This window comes from Canis lupus, chromosome 6 (genome assembly GCF_003254725.2).
Source record: "Canis lupus dingo isolate Sandy chromosome 6, ASM325472v2, whole genome shotgun sequence".
In the NCBI taxonomy this organism is placed as follows: domain Eukaryota; kingdom Metazoa; phylum Chordata; class Mammalia; order Carnivora; family Canidae; genus Canis; species Canis lupus.
The window spans coordinates 75,176,207-75,201,338 of record NC_064248.1 but is presented as its reverse complement, the minus strand read 5'-3'; the positions used below and the strand labels follow the sequence as shown (position 1 = coordinate 75,201,338).

The 25,132-nt window shown below is 39.6% G+C and overlaps 1 protein-coding gene across 3 annotated transcripts in view; it reads right to left on the bottom strand.

The window, feature by feature from the left end:
* ANKRD13C (ankyrin repeat domain 13C) overlaps positions 1 to 18,494 on the bottom strand; it is an 85,437-nt gene extending 66,943 nt beyond the window's left edge. For 2 of the 3 annotated variants that reach the window (XM_025418006.3, XM_049111808.1), the window contains exon 1: positions 17,810 to 18,491. In XM_025418006.3, the coding sequence (XP_025273791.1) occupies positions 17,810 to 18,191 (382 nt within the window). In that variant the 5' untranslated portion in view covers positions 18,192 to 18,491. Of the gene's footprint in view, positions 1 to 17,809 lie in introns of all 3 variants that reach the window. The other variant, XM_049111809.1, reaches the window with a different exon arrangement.
* Positions 18,495 to 25,132: the final 6,638 nt, after the last annotated feature.

The following is a 25,132-nucleotide window of genomic DNA, read 5'->3' as shown; positions in this document are numbered from 1 at the left end:
TTTTTTTTTTTTTGGACTATGTAAATGTAATTTGTAATTTATCTTCTGCAATAACACAATATAGGCAGATATATTTTAAATTCTATTTGTTGCAAAATTAATGCCTTTTTAGAAAATATTTTTAAACTCACATTTATCTAACAAAGTAAAAAAACCCACACATTTTTTTTTTCTTTAAGATTTTATTTATTTGAGAGACAGAGTACAAGCAAGGGGGAGAGAGAGAGAATCTCCAGTAGACTTCTCTGAGCACAGAGCCCTGACATGGGGCTCAATCTCATGACCCTGAGATCATTACCTGAGCCAAAATCAATGTTGGATGCTTAATCAACTAAGCCAGCCACACATCACTGATTCTCTTTAACAAAAAAAATAAGTCAATACTTTTTTTTCTCATCTCCATTTTTGTTTCACTAATTCAATCAGGAGTTATAAACCTTTTTCTTATCCTTCATAGAATACATGTCTTTTAAATTTTGAAGTAAAAGATTTTTTTGGAACTTTGTTCTCAAGACTCTAATCATATTTGCTATGATTATTAGGCTTCATCTATGGTATATTTAACTGTTTTCAATGTTCATTCTCAAACTTTTTCTGATACAACTTCTCCTTTCTTGGGTTAATCATGTAAATTCATCTCTTATGATCTGGGATACTTCTTTAAATAATACTTTTCAGGAATGCTAGCATGGGGTTACTCTATTTTCTAGAATGTTACTGTATTTTTCACAAAGGAATACTTACCTAGAAAGAATTCTACAGAAGATCTAATATTGGAGAGATCTGAAGCCAATTTGATATTCATTTGTTAAATAATAATCTGTGTTCTTTACTTGTATATATATAGAATTCTTCATTAAATTTCAAAATATCACTAAGATACACATATTCTCTTTTCATTAATTTTCCCTGGAACACATTATGAGCTCTGACTTTGGAGTCTAAACTAAGTTTAGATCAAAAATGTCTTCTTCTTTACTTATAGCTTTGAGTATTGCCTCTGATCCACTTATTCTGTTTTATTCTCTGGAAATATATACTACTCATAAGATGAAATCTTTTTTTTTTTTCATAAGATGAAATCTATACAAGTGTAGCTTCACTATTTATAGCTTATCTCTCATTCTTTTAATTTTTCTTCTTTCCACTACAGTCTGTTTTCAAACGAATTTTTTATTTCATTCAATTTCCTATACCATTAGGACTTTATTTAACAGTATCTTCAGGATACTTATAATGACACTTCTTGTATAATGAGTATTTTTCGAAGACAACCAATTGATTTTTTTTTTTCTGTTCATCCATCCTGAAATGAAAATGTATTCAAATCTATTCTGGGAAAGGACAATCAGACTGCTCCCACTTTCCTCTCAATTCATTCAAAAAATGAACAGCAGAAACCTTTTCTAAACTCTGAAGCAAAAAGAACAAGCTGATATTTAAGTATTTCCCTGTAAGACTCTATTCTAATACTACAGATAAAACAAAGAAAATCAAACATTTGAGAGAGAGTTGCTGCATGGAAATCAAAGAAGAATGGTGCAAGACATATTCTTAAAAGTACAAAACATCATTGAAAGAAATACCTGAATAAGTGGAAAGACAATCCTGAGTTTGTGGATTAAATACTGGTAAAATGACAGTACTTCTAAAAATAGTCTTTTATTTATTTATTTACTTATTTATTTATTTATTTATTTATGATAGTCACACAGAGAGAGAGAGAGGCAGAGACACAGGCAGAGGGAGAAGCAGGCTCCATGCACCGGGAGCCCGACGTGGGATTCGAACCGGGGTCTCCAGGATCGCGCCCTGGGCCAAAGGCAGGCGCTAAACCGCTGCGCCACCGAGGGTTCCCTAGTCTATAATTTCAAAACTCTCTCCATCAAAATTCCCAACTGGCTTTTTTGAAGAAACTGACAAGATGATCCTAAATTTCATATAAAAATTCAGGGATCCCTGGGTGGCGCAGCGGTTTAGCGCCTGCCTTTGGCCCAGGGCGCGATCCTGGAGACCCGGGATCGAATCCCACATCGGGCTCCCGGTGCATGGAGCCTGCTTCTCCCTCTGCCTGTGTCTCTGCCTCTCTCTCTCTGTGTGTGACTATCATAAATAAAATAAATAAAAAAAAAATTAAAAAAAAAATTCAAAGTACCCAAACTATCCAAAACACTCTTGAAATAGAACAAAGTTGGAAGACTTACACATCCCAAATTCAAAACTTACTACAAAACCACAGTAATCAACACAGCATGTACTCATGAAAAGACAGACCTATATATCAATGGATCAATCATACTATGCACAAAAATTAATTCAAAATAAATCATGAACTTAAATGTATGAGCTAAAACTATAAAACTCTTAGGAAAAACAAAACAAAGGAGTAAGCCTTTGTGACTTGGATTAGGTAACGATTTTTCAATATTTTTATTTATTTTTATTTATTTATGATAGTCACAGAGAGAGAGAGAGAGAAAGAGGCAGAGACACAGGCAGAGGGAGAAGCAGGCTCCATGCACCGGGAGCTCAACGTGGGATTCGATCCTGGGTCTCCAGGATCGCGCCCTGGGCCAAAGGCAGGCGCCAAACCGCTGAGCCACCCAGGGATCCCGGTAACGATTTTTCAGATACACCAAAAGCACAAAAGCAATAATAAACTGGCCTTCATCAAAATTAAAATATGCTGCAAAGAATGGCATCAGAAAAGTGAAAAGAGAACCCAGAGGGGAAAATATTTCGCAAATTATATGTTTGATAATATCCAGAATATATAAAGAACTTGATGTAATGAGGACTGGGTGTTATATGCAACAGATGAATAACTGAACTCTACATCTGACACTAATATATACTATATGTTAACTAATTGAATTTAAATAAGTTTAAAAAAAAAGAACTCTTAAAACTAAATAATAATCTGAAAAATCCCAATTTAAAAATAGGAAATGATCTGAATAGCTTTTTCTCTAAAGAAGATATACAAATGGCCAATAAGTCCACAAAAAGATGCTTAAAATCATATAGCCATTAAGGAAATACAAGTCAAAACTACAATGAGATACCACTCCATACTCATTAGGATGGCTATAACAAAAAAGACTTAACACAAGTGTTGGCAAGGATGGGAAACCAAAATAAAACCTCATACAAAGTAAAATACTGTAGCTACTTTGGAAAACAGTTTGGCAGTTCTTCAAAATGGTAAACACAGTTACTACATGACCTAGCCAAGCTATATACCCAAGAAAATGAAAACATGTCCACACAAAAACTTACAAATGTTCATATGAGCATTATTCATAATAGTCAAAAAGTAGAAAAACCTCTAATGTCTATTAATTGATGAATATATAAGTAAAATGAGGTACATCCATGCAATGGAACATTATTTGGCAATAGAAAGGAACAAAATTCTGATATATGCTACAACGTGGCTGAACCTTGAAGACAATGTGCTAAGTGGAAGAACCCAGTCATAAAGACCACATACTGTGTGATTCCACGTATAGGATATTAGTGGCTGTCTATGGCTGAATGAAATGGGGGGAAGGGTCAGAAGTGAAAGGTAAAGGGTACAGGATGTCTTTTTAGGGTAATGAAAATGTTCTCAAATTGTGGTAATGGCTACACAACTCTGAATACAACTTTGAATACTTTTTTTAACTGTACAGCTTAAATGGTTCAAATGTATGGTATGTGAATTATATCACAATAAAGCTGTTTAAGATAAACAGAAGATAAGTAGGGGATAAAGTTGCTAGAATTGCAGCAAGTATTCATGCTCCTAATAATTTTAAAAGCAAAAGTCTTCCTTACAAAAGCCTTTGTACTGGCTACACAACTTATTTATTAGGCGGGGCACCTGGCTGGCTCAGTCTGAAGAGCATGCAATTCTTGATCTCGGGGTTGTGAGTTCAAGCCCCACCTTGGGGATGGAGATTACAAAAAAATAAACTAAAATAAATATAATAACTCAGGTTAATCCAGCCGTGGACTAAAAAATAAACTTTCTTGCCCACTTGCTTCTTTGGTATGAATTTTTCTACTCAATAAGGTACTAGGAATAGTTTTTGGGTTTTTTTTTCTTTTTTTTTTGATACAGCTATGTTCTTAAGAAGAGCAATAAATGAAGGCAAAAGGAAAGGTGGGCTTGCTGTAGGGCACAAACTTCCCCCTGCCATCTATTTCCTATATGTATAAAGGGAGGGAGAGAGAGAATCCCAATCCTAAGCAAGATCTATGCCTAGACTCCAGGCTCGATCCCACCACCCTGAGATCACGACCCAAGAGTCCAGACACCCAACCGACTGGGCCACTCAACCACCCATCTGTTTCCCATATTAGACACATTCTCATCCTCTAATTCAGAGACATGACATAAATAAAGTTTTAATAGTACATAACGAGGTGCTGTTTATCAATTGTTAATGGCTACTTTCATGCAACAGATGATACAACCTGTAAGCTTGTATTTACTAAATCCTAGCTTTAAAAAAAATTTTAATTGAAGTATAGTTGACATACAATGTTACATTAGTTTCAAGTGTGTAACAGTGATTCAACAACTCTATAACTATCCTGCCCTTTAATTATGTTGCAGACCCCTGCTGTAATCAGTAAGGATTGCATGTCATATTGCATTGCTTCTAGGATAGAACGCCTGTCAGTCAATATAACTTCTATATATAATCACATATTAACTGTTATTAAAACTTCTCTCATAATCTAGTTTACTTGATTCTAGAGTCATTATTGTACCTTACTGTCAAGTTAGGAGAGAAGTTCGAATGTTCTGCTCTTTCAACATTTTACCCAGAGGTAAAAATCCATTCATTTTCACTTAATACTTAACTCAGTATTACCAAGTTCTAGGCATAGTGCTAGATATGAAAGATTCAACTATTTTTTTAAAGATCTTATTTATTTATTCATGAGAGAGAGAGAGAGGCAGAGACACAGGCAGAGGGAGAAGCAGGCTCCATACAGGGAGCCCAACACGGGACTCAATCCCGGGTCTCCAGGATCACGCCCTGGGCAGAAGAAGGTGGCGCTAAACCGCTCAGCCACCCGGGCTGCCCAAAAGATTCAACTCTAAACAAGCTAGAAATAACTTTTGTCCTCATGGAACTAATAGTCACAAAACAGAAAAATAAGACAAAATAGATTGTGATAGGTGTTCGGAAAAATGACCTTAAGCTAAGACCAAAAATAATAAAAGACATTACTTTCTGATTCTCCAGGCAGTCTTCTAATTCTTCTCATTATCTTTCTAATGAGATAATGTTTAAAATGAGATCTTAAAAAGGAGCAGGAACTAAGAAATCAAAGGATGAGAAGAAAAGCATTACAGTCAAGAGACCAGAAATAACCTGTCAGATTCCAGGAACTGAAAGAAAACAACTATGGCCAGAACAAAGAAAAAAAGAGAGATTTGTACAACATTGTATCAGAGAAGCAGGCAAGGGCCGAATCATGTGGGGCTCTATAGATCATGTGGGGCTCTTTAACACGGTAAGAAATATGAACTTACTTTTAAGTAGAGAAGACATTAAAGAATTTTGAACAAGGAAATGACATGATACGAGTTACATTTCAAGATCACTCTCACTACATTTAGAGAATGGAATGGAAGGGGACATAGACTAGTTAAGAGTCTGGTGTAATATTCCAGGGAAAAGATAATAAAAATTGGTCTCAAAGTGGTGGTAGAGCCCAATCAGTGGAGACAGAAAGTAGAATGATTCAAAATAACCTGTGAGTTCGATATGTATAGGTAGGAGGAGGAGGTGAGACAAATGACCCCAATGACTGAGGCTTGAGCAGCCAGGTGAATAATGATGTGATTTAATAAATGGCTGGGTGGCCGGATGGGAGGGTATAAGGTAGAAAATAATAACATTTGAGCAAAAAATTTTGAAATATCTGAGATTCCCAAGTGGAGATGATTATAAAGTCTGGGAACTCCAAGAAGTCTGGATTAGAGATAAAAATTTGACAGCAAAAAAAAAAAAAGAGAGAGAGAGAGAGAGACATTTAAAATCAAATCTCTAAATTTGCAAATACTCATTTTTTTCCCCTAACATTGTAAAAGGTAATAATAGTGGTCTGTCTTCACTTCTCTATCTTCCAGGAGAAAATTTAAAAGGACCATGTTCTAAATGGTGACAATGGTAACAAGAAAACAAGGAATTGGTAACACCAGTTGATGTCAAGAAGGATAACTAAGTGGGTGAAGATGAGTGGGAGGAAAGCTTTTTTTTTAAATAGGCCTCATGCTAGTGTGGCGTTCTGGGGGGCCAAAACTTAGGACTCTAAAATCAAGACCTGAGCTGAGATTACAGTCAGAAGCTTAACCCATGAGCCACTCAGGTACCCTGGGAAAGAAACTATTTTTATAATGTATCTTTTACATCTTTTTATAATTTTGTCATATGTGAATGTAATAACTTCTCAAAAACTTAAATTAAGAATCCACCAAAGTCTAGACAGAGCCACTAGGTAAAGAAAGCAGGCCTTTATATACCTAGATTATTACTGTTTTCTTAAACCCTCAAGGAATATATAGATGAAAGGGTGGGGCGTTTGGGTGGCTCAGTCCGTTAAGTTTCCAAAATTTTTTTTAAGATTTTATTTATTTATTCATGAAAGACACACACACATGGACAGAGGCAGAGACACAGGCAGAGGGAGAAGCAGGCTCCATGCAGGGAGCCCAACACAGGACTTGATCCTGGGTCTCCAGGATCACACCCTGGGCCAAAGGCGGTGCTAAACCACTGAGCCACTGGGGCTGCCCAATTCCCAACTCTTGATTTCAGCTCAGGTCATGATCTCAGGGTTGTGAAATTAAGCCCCAAGTCAGGCTCTGCACTGGTGTGGAGTCTGCTTGAGATTCTCTCTCCCTCTTCTTCTGCCCTCTCACCAAAAAATAAAACAAATAAAATATAATTTGGAAAAAAAGAAAGGGCAAAATCACTGGTATCTACTGAAGCAAATTAAAATTACTGTAATTTTACAAAGTCAAATTAATCACATTTTCAAAAGATTTATGAACTAGAAATGACTTTGTGTTCAACTACTCAATCCTCATTTTACAGGTAAGTACATAATCAGAAATACACATAATTAATGATACTGAATATTACGCTTTGATTTCAATATTTTAAATATAAATCAGCATGATTTTCTTCATCATTCTTCTCCTACTCCTCTAGCCAACACTGGATTTACTATACTGGCCAAGTATACCATGAAACTAAGTGCTCAGATGTCCCAGTTATACATCTACTATTCCCTCATTTTTCTTTTTCTTTTTTTTTAAAGATCTTATTTATTTGACACAGAGAGAGAGAAGGAGTGTGCGTGCAAGCAGGGAGAGGGGCGAGGGAGAGAGAGAGCAGGCTCCCCACTGAGCAGAGAGCCTGACCAGCATGGGCTCAGTCCCAGGACCATGGGGCTCAATTGCAGGACATGGGGCTCGATCGCAGGACCATGGGGCTCGATCCCAGGACTGTAGGATCAGGACCCAAGCAGAAAGCAGATGCTTAACCAACTGAGCCACCCAGTCACGACATTCCCTCAGTTTTCTAAGATCTCAATCTGCTGCTTAAGCTAATTTGTTACATAAAAGATACTAAAAACTTAAAATAACCTGCCAACTTTCCACAATGTAGTTTTTAAATCTGAAATCACATGCCTCGGTTCTAATTTGGTAAATAAAATGAATTCTGTTCTGTCAAATGAACAAAAAATATTCCAGTAACATTGAGACCACTGCATTGCTGAAGTATGCAAATTATCAACCAAAAGGCTGGATTTACAGGGCATCTATTATATATGCCCACACTATCCTATATACTTTATAAACCTTATCTTACCCCAACACCCTCTGAGACAAATATTATTCCTATTTCACAGGTAAGAAAAATAAAGCTAACAATAATTATGTAATTTCCTAAAATTATATATCTAGAAATGTGTGAGTCCTGACTCTAAAATCTGTATGCTTTTTACTAGACCAATAGTTTTCAAACTTTTTGGTCTCAAGACCCCTTTTATACTCTTAAGAATTATTAAAGATCTTTTATATGGATTGTTTATATGGACACATCTATTGATATTTACCATATTAGAAATTAAAATTACATGTTGTAAAACTTTATTAATTTTAGTTACAATAACTCCATTACATATCAGTATGTATTTTTTATGAAAAAAACTGCATTTCCCAAAACAAAAATAAATGACGGGAGTATGCTATTTTAAGCTCTTTAATTAAAAATTAAAATAATAAAAAAATAATAAAAAAAATTAAAATAAATTTATTTAATGTCTGGCTTAATAGACAGCTAACCTTTTATAATTATTTTTGCATTCAATCATGTGTAAATTTTACTTTGAAGTATATGAAGAAAATCTAGATTCAGAAGATACACAGTTGAAAAAAAGGAATAGTATTTTAATGGCGCTTTTAAATAATTGTAGATGTTCTTTACTACAACAAAACTAAGTGGTGATTTCTTAAAGGTTAGCTGCAATGTGAAATTTAAAACCGTGTCAATAAACTTTTTGTATTGAGTACACTGAAACACACTGGTTTCTTTTGTACTATATACAAATATATACTTTTTTTTTTTTTAGATTTTTATTTATTCAAGAGAGACACAGAGAGGCAGAGACACAGGCAGAGGGAGAAGCAGGCTTTCTGTGGGGAGTCCCCCAGATGTGGGACTCGATCCCAGGACCCCGGGGTCACACCCTAGGCAGAAGGCAGACACTCCACCTCTGAGCTACCCAGGCGTCCCTCTTGCACTTTAAATAGATCTTTTATGGATGCATGATTTTGGAACATCATACACTGATCATGTGAAAAATACAAGTTAATGGAGTTATGCAGATCTTCCAAATGTCAACACATTTCATTATACCAAAAAAAACAAAACAAAAAAAAATCACATTTGGTAATATCACCAATCTGACCAGAGAAGTCTTTAAATACTGGGAAGCTGTCATACTCAGTGACAGAAGCGGTCAAACTTAAGAGTGACAAAGACGAGTTTCCCAAATTCTAATTTTTTATTCAAAGCTTGAATTTTTTAATTGGTAACAAATACTACCAATTATTTTCTGTGAAGTCACAGGCTCATTTCATTCCTTTTCCAGAAAATTTCTGCCAACTATCCAAATTGGAATAGCCATAGTTTGTCTGTAAGCTGTTCTTCCAAGTAAAAATAGTGTTCCATGACAAAAGCTACTGGTTTGGCTTACAACTCAAACAACTACACAAGTGTTTTCCCTTCAACATGCAGAACAACATCATGCAAAATCTACATTATGTCAGAAAGAATATCAAAAAGATATGTACTTGAGATTAAAACTTAATAAAAGTAATCATTTCACAAGTTGCATCATAGACATTAAGAGAAACTGGCTTTTTTTTATTTTTCTTTTTTAAACTACAAGTATGTGGTAGTGAATGTGCAATGAATACCAGCAGTTTCAGTGCCTTGATTCGTACTCAGGTTCCAACAATTTTGCCCACCACCGCTTTTGAACCATCAGCAAAAATGTCAGCATGGTGAAAAAGGCAAGTAATGACTTTATAAAAATAGTTCTGATATCACCTGCCCCTAAGTAGGGAGAAAACAGAAAATTCTAAGTACTAGAACCAACACAGCTCCAACTTCTACCGACACCTTTCAAGTTCCATCCAAGCAAGCAGTATAAACAGAATTTTTGTATTTTTCTCTCATAAACAGTACTATACTACTACAACCATACACACATAATATTACATCCATCACAGACTCCTAACCAGCTCTACTTATTATTTCCAAAGTTACCCCTACTTTTAACAGCACATTAAACTAACCCTTGCCCATCCAAGTTTCTGCTTCATATGGCAGCCAGACTGAGTCTTCTAAAATCAGATCACCGTTACTCCTCTGCTCAAAACCCTGACTTCCTATTTTGCTCAGAGTGAAACCCCAAATCCTTAACACTGGTCTGCAAAAGTTCCACATGCTTATACTCACTGCTACCTCTCAAATCTCCTATCTCCTACCACTCCCCCCGCCCCATACCAACCACACTTGGCCTTCCTTCTACCCCCTTGAACATGGTACCTTTACATTTGTATTCTCTGTCTGAAACTCTGGTCTGCCAGATATCTGCTCCTTAATTTTTTTTAGGTAACTGAATTTCTCTTATCCTTGATGTCTTCCCTGACCCTGACCTCAACAAAATACTACTTTACTTCCCCTCCCCTGTAATCCCAGCACTCTCTATTCTCCTTACCTGGCTTTATTTCACTCTATGATAGTTATCATTATCAGTCATACTACATATTTATTAGATTATTACTTATCTTCTTGCATTAGAATAAGCTCCATGAGAACAAGGACTCTGACCACTTTGTTCACTGCTGTAACCCCTGCACCTAAAACACTTTCACATATTAGGAGCTCAGTATGTATCTGTTAAATGAAGCAATGAATGAACAAAGAAAAGAAAAAAATAACTATAAAGAGCCATGAGAATAGTGTTAAAATCTCTTTTAACTCTCCAAAAAAGCATTCCATCCCAGAACAATGCAGGTCTCCACATGATTCTCTATGAAAGCCAACCAAAGGGTATGTACATGCTTAAGAGGATATTCAACACAGCACACGTGGTTTTATAGAATTCAGTGTAGTGCTGAGTAAGAGAGCACATGCATTAACATGACTGATAAATATCTACAGCCAAGAATCCAAATACACTAAACCAAGTCACACCAGTAGATGAAAGATGACTTGTAGGAGAGTCAAATACACCTAATCCTTTAGTACACTGACAGGCAGGATAAATTCAAGTACCAGATAAAACCTCAACTGAAGTACTATTTAAACCTCAAGGACAAGAATGTCTTCTGCTGAAAGGTACTTAACACCACAAGTGAGAATAAGGTATTGCTATCAATGGATATTACTATTATATTAGCTTTCAGAGTTAAAATGGTTTCAAGTACAGTCTTCCATTTGAGACTATAATGCCTCAAGAAGTAGATACTGTTATATCTGCTTTTTTTCAGTAATTAAGTAAATAGCATAATTTCATAAAAAACCAGTTTGCAGAAAAGCATGGTCCCAAAGTTAGATCTAATTCCAAATATAGAGACAGCCTTCTAGTTTTGCAGGCATCTTCAGGATTTCAACAGGAGCAACAGCCTTAAGAATAGATGAAGTTCATCTAAGTCACACAGTTAAATCTCTATATTCTGATAACAAACACCATCCATAATTTTCACAGAGGAAATAGACCTTTTCTCTTTCCCTTACCCCATTTTACACACTTCAGTATTGCTCCAAAACTGATCTTCCATCTATCTCCCAATGAAATAAATAGTATGTAAACAAGAACACACTGTTTGTCTGCCGAGCCCCCACTCAATTTTTAAGGAACTATGCCTATTTTCCAGAACCCAAAGCATCCTGCCAATTACACTATACTCTGCATTAGATTTCTATGACTCAAGAATGACATCAAATTGGGACAGACTGCCTAGTATTCAATTCTTCAAGGAGTCCTCCAGAATTCTCCTGCCTTACTGAGGATGCAAAGAACACAACGTGGTCAATAACTGCTCATTTGTTTCTTTTTTTTTTTGCCAAAGTTGAAAGGTCAGAGTTCCAGCTCCCATTATAGCTCAATACAGGAAAGGAGAGAAGAGGATTCCTCCCACCTTCTTATGAGATAGCTCTGCAGGTGTGTTCACATCACAATTCAAAGTGTGAAGTCACATTCTAATACTTACAGTGACGCCATCAGGAAACAGCAACTTAAGCCAAGTACAGTCCTACTCTGTCGGGAGATGCACATGGGAGAAGAGGTGAGAGGAAGGTCATGTCAATGGTGGTAAAGATCGACTGAATCAACACTGAGAGATCAGTGAAGTGACAGATTTCACCACCAAACTCCGCTCATACCACCAAGTGAAGGTGCGTGACACGTTAATGGATTATCTTGAGCCTCCAGAAACGACTTCGCTTTTTTCCTAAGACAAACTGAGGTCTGCCTTTCAAAACCAAAGTCCAGAAAAACCACAAAATGTGAGGAGAAAAATACAAAACCATTTCTGTTCTTTTAAGGATGTGCCATCATTGTAACCCTCTTGGCCAAAATTGTTCATCTAAGGCTTAATTCAAGATTTTTTTTGCCATGCAAAGTGTAGCTCTATAGTCGCTACTCAGATGCAAAATGCATCACCCATCATAAAGATTTTAGTGACGAACACAAATCAGAGAAAATAATATCAAAAAGAAATTTAAAGATTTACATAGAATAAGCCAAAATAAATCTACCACATGGGCACCAAACAGATTATGCTATTGCCTCAATTCTTAAACATATATTTTTAATCCTTCTGAAATTAAGATGTTTTAAAATCCCTGTCTGAAAAAATGTGCCAGCCACCAGCAGAGACACAATACAGGTTAACCATTTCATTACCATTCCCTTGAGTTACCAACATTGGCAGCAATACTCTCAATTAAAATATAATTTAGATTTGAAATTTCTAATCACTGTGTGAAACAGCCACATAAAGATTAAGCTACAATTCAGTAAAAATGAAAATTAACTATATAGAGAAGATGGCTTGTCATATGCCAGGCAATATAATTAAAGGCAGTAGAAATCTACTGCCAAATCTCTCAGAATACATCAGAAATTGTTCATATCTAGGAAAGGCTGGTTTAAGCAATTCATGTATCAAGGACTTTCATCACTCTGGTATCTAAAAGCTTCTGATTAATGTCCAAGAGAAAGTACTTTACGTGTAAGGATATTTAACTCAAGGGGAAAAACAAAATTACATGTTTAACAAATAAGAAGTGCAGTCAAAATGAAGAAAATTTCTATATGCCGAATAAGCATTCTCAATTCTAAAGGTGCTAAAGAAGTAAAACTCATTACCATGAATTTTCAAAAACAGCATGTCACCACGATACTTTAACTACCAATGGCAAAAGTGACTGAGAAAAATTTTTACAATGTGAAAAAAGGCTCAGACTTAAACTTTAATTCTATACTAAAGAAAAAATAGGGGCACCTCGGGTGGGTCAGCAGTTTAGCGCTGCCTTCAGCCCACGGCATGATCCTGGAGACCCCGGATTGAGTCCCGCATCAGGCTCTCTTGCATGGAGCCTGCTTCTCCCTCTGCCTATGTCTCTGCCTCTGTGTGTGTGTGTGTGTGTGTGTGTGTGTGTGTGTCATGAATAAATAAATAAAATCTTTAAAAAAATAAAAAATAAAAAATAGTATTTAACTAAAGACACACTAAAGATATAAAGTTTAATAAATTTGTGTACATTTAATGTAATTTATCTTTTTTCCTTACCCCCAAAATTGCTTTTACTATATATATATGTATATAATAAGTCATAATCACTTGGCATATCTAAACACAATATATTCATGATGTTATATCTATTACTGTATTCAACTTATATTTCAAAGATATGTTTGGATCCAGATATAGTATTCCTCAAAATAACTGATGACTCAGAAAAAGCAATTCATAGTCAACCAACACTTTACCACAAAAGAAAAAGCTCAATCTTTACTCCTATTCAAGTCAGTAATTTGTAAAATACACATACACACGCACTCCAAAAAAAAGTTCATCGAATCAGAGATCACTGGAAACTGAAAGAATGAATAGCGAGCTAAACAGTGACCAAATTAAGATTCAATAAGCTTTCTAGTGAAGTAGGATAAAGGATCAAAAATAATAAGATAAAATATAATAAATGTAAAGTTCTGTTTGAGGTAAAAAAAAAAAACTCCAAGAAGGGATAGAAAAGAGAGATCCAATCACCTGAGAAAAAGCAGTATTAAAAAAATCAACATATTCTTGCTTTGTATTATTTAATGTGTGCTTCTTAGTAGTACACATTACTAAATGTATATTGCTTAGAGCAATAGAGCCTCCTTTTTGTCTTTACTTATGAGACAACTAAAGTTAGTCCTGAGCACCATCCTCAAAGGGAAGAATTAACAAACTGAGTTTCACTAAAAGAAGATGATTAAGATTTTCATTTATTTAACACATGTATATAGCATTTACTCTTTCATGGGCCATCTAAGCAAGCACTTTATAAACCATGCCACAGGAGGAATGGATACAGAAGTTAAGACTGTTTAACCTAACAATAAGAATGTGATAGCTCTTGTCAAATATCTAAAGGGCTATCATGTGGATGAGGTGGCCCAGTTATTTGTACCATCACATAAAAAAAGAAAGAACAAACAAGAGTGAGAGATTTGGGCTCTACAGAAAAACTCTGAAAGTTGTCCAATGGCAAAATAAGGCTATTATAAAGACTAAATGAGAAAAAATATATTTAAGAATCTTGTTGTAAATTACCACATTACACATTAATAGAATCTAATTCTGTGCAGTATAGTGGGTCCTGATCAACAGAAATATTTACAGAGGCTGACCATGGACTTTGGAGTACCAGCTCTTAGTTCAGCTCCTACCTTTGCAATTTATACCAAGTATGAAACTTTAGCAAAGTTTCCTTGCATCTCTAGGTTTCACTTACCTGACCTTTAAAAGAAGGATAAAACAATCTGCTATGCATGGTCATTGTGAGAATTAAATGTGATAATGTAGGTAGCATTTAGCATAGTGTTGACACACTCAGTAAATTGTATTCATGATGATGATAGTCATCATCATGATGCTGTAGAAGGAATCTCTCTGATGAATATACAACTATGTGGTATGATGTGCTATGACTGTATGGTTCTGCTATGCACCCGTATGAGTGTATGAATCTGCTATGCACTTATGTTATAACAATCCAGATATAATAGCTTGTATTTAAATGTCTGGTGACTTAAAAAGCATTTATCTTTTGTAATGTGAAGGAAAAAATATTCTTAAAATCTAAATAAAGTATCCAGGTTAGTAAAATATGAGAAATAAAAGTAATGTAATGTAATGGAGAAATTATGTGGCCACAGGGGGTTCCGGAGATGAGAATATATAACGCAGGAGAAAACCAATTACGCTTTCCAAAGGTACGTGAACCACTGGTTACAATCATCAGAAATACCAACAATACAAGGGCAGCTAAGTACAATGCAAACACTTGGTATATCAAGGCAATTTAAAAAGTGAAGTCAAGTGGACAAAGGACAAGAGCGTAAGGGATTTCGGATTCTAATTACTTTGAACAGAATTTGTATTTTAACAAATCAATTTCTAAATGCTGGATTACAGAATATGGAAGCCCAATAACACTATAATTTAGTATTTTCCGTGACGAACCAAGAAGATCAATTGTAACATACTATACTATCATACTTTGTCAGTCATATTCATCCATCTCTTCTTTCAAAGGAAATTAATGCTCAAAAAGAAACTTTAATCTGTTTTCACGGATATTTCAAGGTAAGTATTTTAAATTTATACACACACAAACACACACACACACACCCCTACTCTGAAGGCCAAGTCCAAAAAACTTCCTAATTAAGTGATGAATAACCTGAAGCTATAACGCATCTCCTATAAAAGCTGTTTCTCAAAGGGTTAGTATATAATTACCACCAACAAACAATATTATGCTTGTTGCAACAACAGTAAAAGGATTAAGTAAATGTAGGAATGAAAAACTAGGTGCAGCTTTCAGGTATTTTTTGAGGATCTGAATCCTGATAAATGCCAGTGATATTATTACAGTATTATAAATTCAGATACAAGTGTCGTTGTTAGAGAATTACACAACCAGTAGAAATCTTATTCTTTTTTTTAATCTCATTTTCGCCCTTATTTTAGATAAGAAACCCAAAGTCCAATGGAATTAAGGGAGCTTATTCCTCAAGCAAGCATTTCGTTAATGTGTTATGTGTTATTTTGAACACTGAGTTGAGCGTATTCTAATTAAATGTGTGCCATAGTCATGTTCATTTAAAAGCATAGTTATCAACAATATTTGTCAACTACCCAATTTAAAATGGCTTATTAGATGCTGACAACATCAGGGTTCACATTCATTTTCATTAATAAATGTCCTGGTGGGGCAGCCTGGGTTGCTCAAAGATGAGCATCTGCCTTCCTCCCAGGGCCTGGTCCTGGGGACCCCGGATCGAGTCCCACGTCGGGCTCCCTGCATAGAGCCTACTTCTCTCTCTCTCTCTGTCCCATGAATAAATAAATAAAATATTTTTTAAATAAATAAATAAATGTCCTGTTGCTTAGAGGTCAACTCAATCACATTGTTTGTAAAACTAAAGGAACAAAAAATTCAGCTCCCGAGTTACGGCAAAAAGTAGAAATACGGCCCTTGAATAATAAATGGTACTCTATTTTGTCATATCGGTTATGATGAAGTCACTACGAAAAATCATAGTACGGTTCTTAGTCACAGCCCTGTCAAGGTGAAACATTATTATCAGCAATTACGAAAAACACACAAAACGCTCAACACTCTACTCCAACAAAATTTCAGGGGCTTGCTCCAGGTATCAGATGCCCATCAACTTCTACAGTGTGGCTTAGTTCCATACAAATGGTCTACACTTTGCATTTAAGAGGGAAATCAGTTCGATACAAAGTGTCTACACTTTACCTTTAAGATGGAGTCAAGTTCGATAGAAAGCTCGATAGAAAGTGTCTACACTTTGCCTTTAAGGTGGAATCAAGTTCAATACAGAGTGTCTACACTTTGCATTTAAGATGGAATCCAGCTCAATACGGAGTGTCTACACCTTGCCTTTAGGATGGAATCCAGCTCGATACAGAGTGTCTACACTTTGCCTTTAGGATGGAATCCAGCTCAATACAAAGTGTCTACACTTTGCGTTTAGGATGGAATCCAGCTCGATACAGTGTCCACACCTTGCCTTTAGGATGGAATCGAGTTCGATACAAAGTGTGTACACTTTGCCTTTAGGATGGAATCGAGTTCGATACAAAGTGTGTACACTTTACATTTAAGATGGAATCCAGCTCGATAGAGTGTCTACACTTTGCCTTTAGGATGGAATGCAGCTCGATAGTGTCTACACTTTGCCTTTAGGATGGAATCCAGCTCGATACAGAGTGTCTACACTTTACCTTTAGGATGGAATCCAGCTCAATACAAAGTGTCTACACTTTGCGTTTAGGATGGAATCCAGCTCGATACAGTGTCCACACCTTGCCTTTAGGATGGAATCGAGTTCGATACAAAGTGTGTACACTTTGCCTTTAGGATGGAATCGAGTTCGATACAAAGTGTGTACACTTTACATTTAAGATGGAATCCAGCTCGATAGAGTGTCCACACTTTGCCTTTAGGATGGAATGCAGCTCGATAGTGTCTACACTTTGCCTTTAGGATGGAATCCAGCTCGATACAGAGTGTCTACACTTTACCTTTAGGATGGAATCCAGCTCGATAGAGTGTCTACACTTTGCATTCCATCAGACACTTTGTATCGAACTAAGTTTCATGGAAGCGGCGGGGCGGGTCGGAGAAAAAGAGCAAGCAAGCAAGCAAGCAAGAAGCAGACAACCCGATGGCGGGTGGAAGTGAGCAGCGGTGCCCGCGGGGCCGGGTCGGGGCCGGGACCGGGCAATGAAGGGACGTGGGCCCTTTCCGGTGCCCGGGCGGGCGCGCGGAGGGCGGGAGGGCGGGAGCGCGGAGCCGCCGCGTCCGGTACACAAAGGAGGGGCCGCGCGTCAGTGCCCGGGGCGGCCGCGGGGGCCGGTCGGGGGCCGGTCGGTCGGGCCGGTCGGGGGGCCGGTCCCCGGGCGGCGGCGCGCGCTCACCGTGGTCATCCTTCTGGCCGATGCTGTGCGTGCGGATGAGGGACGACAGCCTCCGCACGTCCCCCTTGAAGACGCTCTCGTGCACCGGGAAGCGCGCGGGGCCGGGGCCTCCGTCGGCGGCGGCGGGCGGCGCGGGGAGGCCGGGGCCGGGGCCGGGGGCGGGGGCGGGCGCGGGCGCGGGCGCGGGCTTGGCGGGCAGCCGGTGGTGGTTGCTGAGGACCCGGGGGCCGGGCCTGCCGCCCTTGCCGCCGCCGGTCCTGCCGCCCGGGAAGGCGCCGCCGAGGGCCGCCGCCGCCTCGTCGTCCCCGGGCTCCAGCAGGTCGCCGTCGTCCTTGCTGGGCTTGCGGTCCCTCCGCAGCGAGCGGATCTTCTCCCCGGTCATCGCCGCCGGGGGCGCGGGGGGGCGCGGGGGGGCTGCCGGCGCGCGGCGGAGCAGGGGCTGCGGCGGCGCGGCGCGATCAGAGCGGCGGCCGGGGGCCCGCGGCGCAGCATGAACCCTCCGGGCGCCCGCGAGCCCGGGGCAGGCGCATGTCCCGGCGGAGGCACCGAGGGCCGCGCGCTCGCCGCGGGGGGGCTGGGGCTCGGGGGCCGCGACGCCGCCGCCGCCGCCGCCGCCGCCGCCGCCTCACAGCGCGGAGCAGGGCACGGCCATCTTGCCCCGGCTCGTCTCGCGAGAGCTCCCGCGGGCGGAGGGAGGAAACACCGCGAGACGTGAGCGGCCGGCTCCCGCCCCGGGCCCGGGCTCCCGCGGCGCCTCCCCGGCCGCGTGTTTCCGCCCCGCGCTCGGCCCGCAGCGCGCCCCGCCGGCAGCCCGGGAGCCTCCAGCCGGGCCCGCGCCCCCGCCCCCGCCCCCGCCCCCACGACGCGCCGCCTCGGCCCCCCCGCAGGGACGGGCTGGGCCCCGCGGCCCCGGCTGCCCGCGCACCTGCGCCCGCCGCAGCGGCCTCCCCGGGGCTCGCGCAGGACGGGAGACGCCGCGCGACCGAGCCCGGCCCCGGGAGTCCTTGGCCTTGCGGCGGCCGGGCCCGGAGAGTCGCCGCGGGGATGCGCGGGGATGCGCGGGGATGCGCGGGGCCGCCGGTTAGCGCCGCCCGCAGCCCAGGGCGTGACCCCGGGACCCGGGATGCCGTCCCGCGTCGGGCTCCCCGCACGGATCTGCTCCTCCCTCCGCCTGTGTCCCTGCCTCTCTCTCTCTCTCTCTCTTTCTCATGAATAAATAAAAATAATTTAAAAAAAAAAAAAAGGAAAAAGGAGAGTCCCCACGGTCTGCGGCGGCACCTAGGTCAATTGCAGGCAGGTGCCCCCCCCCCCCCCGACGGCGCCTGCGGAGGGCAGAGCACCACGGATGCCCCCGGATGCCGCCGGATGCCGCCGGATGCCAAGGTCACGTCCAACATCCCGCAGCTCTGGACCACACAGCCAAAGCCGTGGGGAGCCACAAGGGAGGAGAGCCAGGGAAATAACCCCAAGGTTTAGCTTCACCCCTTTCATCTCCAAAGCCGCATTTTACACGGGCAGGTGCTTTTCTCAAATCTCTTCTTCCTGAGGCCTTATTGCGACCTCATTGCCCTGCAAATAAATAAGGGGCGCGGGGGGGGGCGGGGGGGGGGGGCGGGACCGGCCTGCATCCTGCCTGCAGCCCTCCCGGCCACTCCGGGTTTCACCTCCCGCGTTCCTTCACATCTATTCAAATCAAACTGTTTTTGCCCTTTTCTTTTCTTTTCTTTTCTTTTCTTTTCTTTCTTTCTTTTCTTTTCTTTTTCTTTCTTTTTCTTTTCTTTCTTTTCTTTCTTTTCTTTTTTTTCTTTCTTTTCTTTATTTTCTTTTCTTTTCTTTCTTTCTTTTCTTTTCTTTCTTTTCTTTCTTTACTTTCTTTTCTTTTTTCTTTCTTTTCTTTCTTTTCTTTTCTTTTTCTCTTTTCTTTCTTTCTTTCTTACTTTCTTTTCTTTCTTTTCTTTCTTTCCTTCTTTTCTTTCTTTTCTTTCTTTCCTTTCTTTCCTTTCTTACTTTTCTTTCTTTTCTTTCTTTCCTTTCTTTTTCTTTTTTTCTTTCTCTTTCTTTCTTTCTTTCTTTCTTTCTTTCTTTTTCCTTCTTTCTTTCTTTCCTTCTTTCTTTCTGTTCCAATTAAGTTCAGGCATTACCTAACCACCTCGAAGGATGCTCCTCAGAAAGCAAGAGAGGCCCAACATACACATACAGAAACCTCTTCCTGGTTGACCCCAAGGCTAGCAGCATGCTTGGCGCTTGACCTGCTGTTATCTCCACGTGAGATTATGTTTAAGCCTCACCCGACAGTTGGAAAAACCAGCCCGGTGCTTCAAAGCTGGAATGTAGCACGATCCAGTGATGGCAGGGCTAGAGAGATAGCAAAGGGCCCGGTCGCGAAGGACTTTGTATGTCTTCTCCAAAGTTTGGACTTTATCCCAAAAGAAATGGTTAGCCTTTGGGGCGTGTTGAATAGGGGAATGGCAACGTGAGATTTGCCCTTTTAGAAAAGTCACTCATTCACTCAGACTTTAGAAAAAGTATGTATGAAGAATAAATTACAGCGGGGCTGTTCTGGAGACAAGGAAACTCACAGACTATTGCAGTCATCCAAAAATAAGTGTGTCACTGACGGGGGCACCTGCCGGGGCGATCACAGGGTATTATACTGTATGTTGGCAGATCGGACTCCAATAAAAAAATATACAGAAATAAAAAAAATGTGTTAGTATATGCGTGTCAAACTGGCAAAACATACTTTACACAGAGTGAACAGTGGTTCTCTTTGGAAGATGAGATTGCTAAATCATGTATTTCTTACATTGCTTGAATATTTTTTACGAAGAGAAAGTATTCATTTTTATTAATCAGAAAAAAAATCTTTTTTTTTAAATATACAATGATTCAGATGAGAAATTATGAGAGCATCAGCCTGGTTAGTCAGTGATGCCACAGCAGGTGTTAAGAGTTAAAAAAAAAAAAAGTTCCAATTTAGCCATATCAAATTGAAGCTTCTTGTTGCTCACCTAGAAGCAGTTAGAGGACGTACATTTTGTATATTTTGAAATGACCCTAGAAGGCAGAGGTCTGAGTTAAGATTCAGGAGTTGTCACTACACAGTAATTGATGATCACAGACGTCTTTGAGTTCCCCAAGGAAGAGTAAGTAGTGTGAGAAATTAAGGTCCAGTCCAGTATAAAACACCAATATATAAAGGTTGTATATAAAAAGAGTGGCCAGGATCCTGTTATGATTAAAACCTACACCAAATAGTCTACCCATTACCTGAGAAGTATCTTATCACTGGATCCAGAATTTAAAAGTACCTTAGTAGTTTCCCTAGTAAAATCCAACATTGCAGACACCAAAAAGTAATATTCAGCCCTTATTTTTAGGGTTCAACAATATAATTAGTGAAAAATGATATAAAAATAGAAGGTTGTGGGCACTTGGGTGGCTCAGTTGGTTAAGCAACTTGCCTTCGGCTCAGGTCATGATCCCGGGGTCCTTAGGATTGAGCTTCCTCTCCTTCCATTGCTCCCTCTGCTTGTGCTCTCTCATTCTTTTTCAAACAAATAAACAGAATCTTAAAAAAAAATATATATATATATATATATATATGATCGCAATACATCGTGAAAAATTCAAGAATTGAAATTGTATGAGACCCTGACATCATACAGAGGAGGAAGTCATTAATTCTATCTGGAGGAAATGGAAGTCAGGTGATCAGGAAGTGTTTCTGGAGGGTAATTGTCTGAATTGGGCTTTCAAGAATGTACAAAGTTGACTAGTTGGGCACAGGGAAAAAGGTAACAATAATAATCCCAATAATACTAACTGTCATTTACTGAGAGCTTACCATGTGTCAGGCGTTGCTTCAAGTCAGTTTCAATACCTATTTAGTCTCACGACGCTATGAGGTACTTACTGTCCCCATTATACAGATGAAGCAACTGAGGCCCAGGAAGTGGTCATCCAGCTGATGAGCAGAAGTCAAAAGAATGGTATGCATAAGTGCAGCAGTGTATTTGAGAATCCCTGGAGCAGAGTATGTGACAGAGAAAGTGGGGGTAAATAGGACTAGGAAGGAAAGCTGGGGCTGCATCCTGAAGAGCCACTGTAAGCCCCTAGGACTGTACGTGCTAGGCAGTGGAGAGTTTGCAAAGGATTGCAAACACAGTCAAGACAGGATCACATTTAATCACCGTAATGTATAATCAACACACATTCCCAAGACGGGAGACTCTGCCAAACTTCCCGGCGTCGCCTCCTACCGCGTTGCCAAACTCATTCCTCATTCTAACCAAAACAATCTGCTGACAGTCCCTGATTCTCTGTCATGTTTCCATGCCTGTGCACATGATCTGCCATATGTCCCAAGCCCGTTTCTACTTCCGTCACCTACGTACCTCCTTCAGCCTGTCAAAATTAGCTTCAATTCTCTCTCGTCTCAGCACAGGTTTCTTTTCTTTTCTTTTTTTTTTAACTTGGCATAGAATTCAGGGGTCCAGGAAATTACCTTGAACCAAACGTCTAAATAAATGTTAGCACGTCTTTCTATTATGAATGTAGATCATGAACCACAAAAGTCTTAGCGGTTCTTGTGACTTTGCAACACAAGAAAACACAGCTATTTCTGTATCACATTATAGTTGCCATAGATATCTCAAAATGTTATTTACACTAATCACTACCTCAACCTTAAATGTTAATAATTATGTCCACTACTGGATCTTACTCCTTAATGAGTTAGTAAAGAAGCACATATCGTTACTGTAGTGAATTTTTGTTTTTAAAAGTATCTTAATAGCTGTTCCTTTGCAATCCAAGGTATTCTTTATGCATTTAAAAATATCATTCTGAAAATGGGCCCCTAGGCTTCCCCAGACCGCCAAAGAGGTCCACAGCACAAAAACAAAAGTTAGTACAAACTTCCAGTTATAAAATAAAAAAGTCACAAGGACGCATAGTACAGCATGGGCATATGGTCAAAACTATTATAACAATGTTGGATGACAAATGGTGGCTCCCCTTACTATGGCGATCACACAATAATGTGTAGAACTGTTGAATCACTATGTTGTGCACCTGAAATTAATATAGCATTGCATGTCATCTCTACTCCAATAATAATAAAAAAAAATTTTAAGTAACTCCTTTTTAGGAGTCTTTAATGACACCCTCTCTCTCCTTCTCTCCTATCCAGCACCCCACCATTTCTGAATTAGGTGTCCCTCCATTGCTTGCTTTCTGATTACCCATTTTAACTTTTGCATGCCTCCCTGATATATCTTGTCTGCTTTGTCAGCCAGTCCTCTGAGCTCTCTGAATACTAGAACTATGTTCACCATCGCTCTGTGCGCAGTGCCTTTCAGTTAAAGAATGAATGCTTAATAATTAAAAGCTGTTGAACTAATCGATCAATTAGAATGTAAACCCCAAAGTGTCTAAAATATGCCAAGGCAATTGTAAGCTAAATGATGAGATGCTAAATAAACAAATAATCCCAATGTGACTCCACCGAAGTTGACTACTACTCTCTTAGATTCTTATGGGAGACCCAAGAGTAAATATTTCATTTTGGATTGTTTTTCATTTACAAATAACAATAAATTCAGTTGAAACAGGCTTAAATCAAATGGATTTATTGATTTACATAATAGAAAGGGGCAGAGATACGTCTTCAAGAACGGCCTGGTCTAAACCGCATGTCAGTTTCTAGGTGACTCAAGGTGCTTGGAGGATGGTCCAGAGGCGGCTTCCACGGGGAACAAGACAGCTGCCAGCAGTAACGGGAGCCAGGTGCTCCCTCCTTCAGGTCCAGAGGGAGGGCCCACAACCACAGAAGTCTGGCAGTTGACACTCATTAAAGGACCCTGTCCAATCCCTGTATCCAGGAGAGCGTTTGGCTCAGGCCTGAGTTACCTAAACAAATCCCTGCAGGGGAGGTGGTTACCCTGATTAGTTTTGCCCAATAACCACTCATTTCTGAATCCAGAAAGTTGGGGATAAACCATCCCAAACTGCAAAAACTGTTTCATAATAGGAACTAGGTGGGAAAGATGATAGGGAGACAAAAACGAGCAGTTAGCAAAAATACTACATTCAGACTTAAAGTGAGATTTTCACTTGGAAAAAAAAAACTTGCCTCTTGTCATGGTGTCTTGAACTAAATAAAATGAAATAAAATATGATTTTCAATTATATCAATAAGTAGTGAGTGAATAACATCATCAAACAGCAAATTTATTTCTTTTTTTTTTTAAGATTTTACTTATTTATTCATGAGAGACACAGAGAGAGAGGCAGAGACACAGGCAGAGGGAGAAGCAGGCTCCATGCAGGGAGCCTGACACAGGACTCGATCCCAGGACCCCAGGACCACACCCTGGGCTGAAGGCAGGCGCTCAACCACTGAGCCACCCAGACATTCCAGCAAATTTATTTCTTATTCAAATGTTACTGAGATAGAATTCAATCCGACAATTCAAATTTGTAACTTGACTGTTGAGTCTACTAGATAATACAGCTACCTCTTTGTCCTACAGCCACCTCTTCTTAATTTCCCTCTTGGTGCGCCTAAGAATCCAAATAGTGGTCAATTGACTGACACCCAGCAATGACCAGAGAATTAAGCCTGATTCTCGGATTGAATTTTAGCATAAATGTATATATCTGTATCAGCTTTAGACAAAGCATCTGATCCTCATCCTAGTGTCTTAATTTAATAAAAGCAATCATATCACAGTATGAAATACAGAATGCACTGTACACAATAATAAAATCTCCCTGGTTGTATTTTATAAATGCATCAACAGACCTACAGCTAAGATTGGTGGTTAACTAATCTTACTCAATCCCCCTTACTTTGAATACTAATATATTTCTTATTTCTAATGCAAACATTAAAGCAAGTTCAGACTAGTCCTTTTTCCGCTCCTTCTCTGAAGACTTATATTTCATATTTTCACAATAATCTAAAGAATGATTTCCTACACTCCATATTGGTTGAGCTAGGTCTAGGAGACTTCTGGTTGGATGGGTGATACAGCTGCCTGGCTAATGAGGTTATCGTCTGGAGCATCCCCTGACAACATTCCTAACGGTGCACTGAAAATGAAAATAACAAACCACGTAGATCAATACCTTCCTTACACATTTTACATCCATCTCTCTAGGTCTCAGTATTTTCCTGTTTCCTCTCAATCTTCCCACTTCCTTTCTCTGAGGCAATGTTGGGCACTTTCTCTTTTTTTCCCTCCTATTTCTGATCAGGGATTATTAGTGATTTAGTCAGATCTCTCTTAAATAATCAGAAAAAAATCAGAGAGGCAG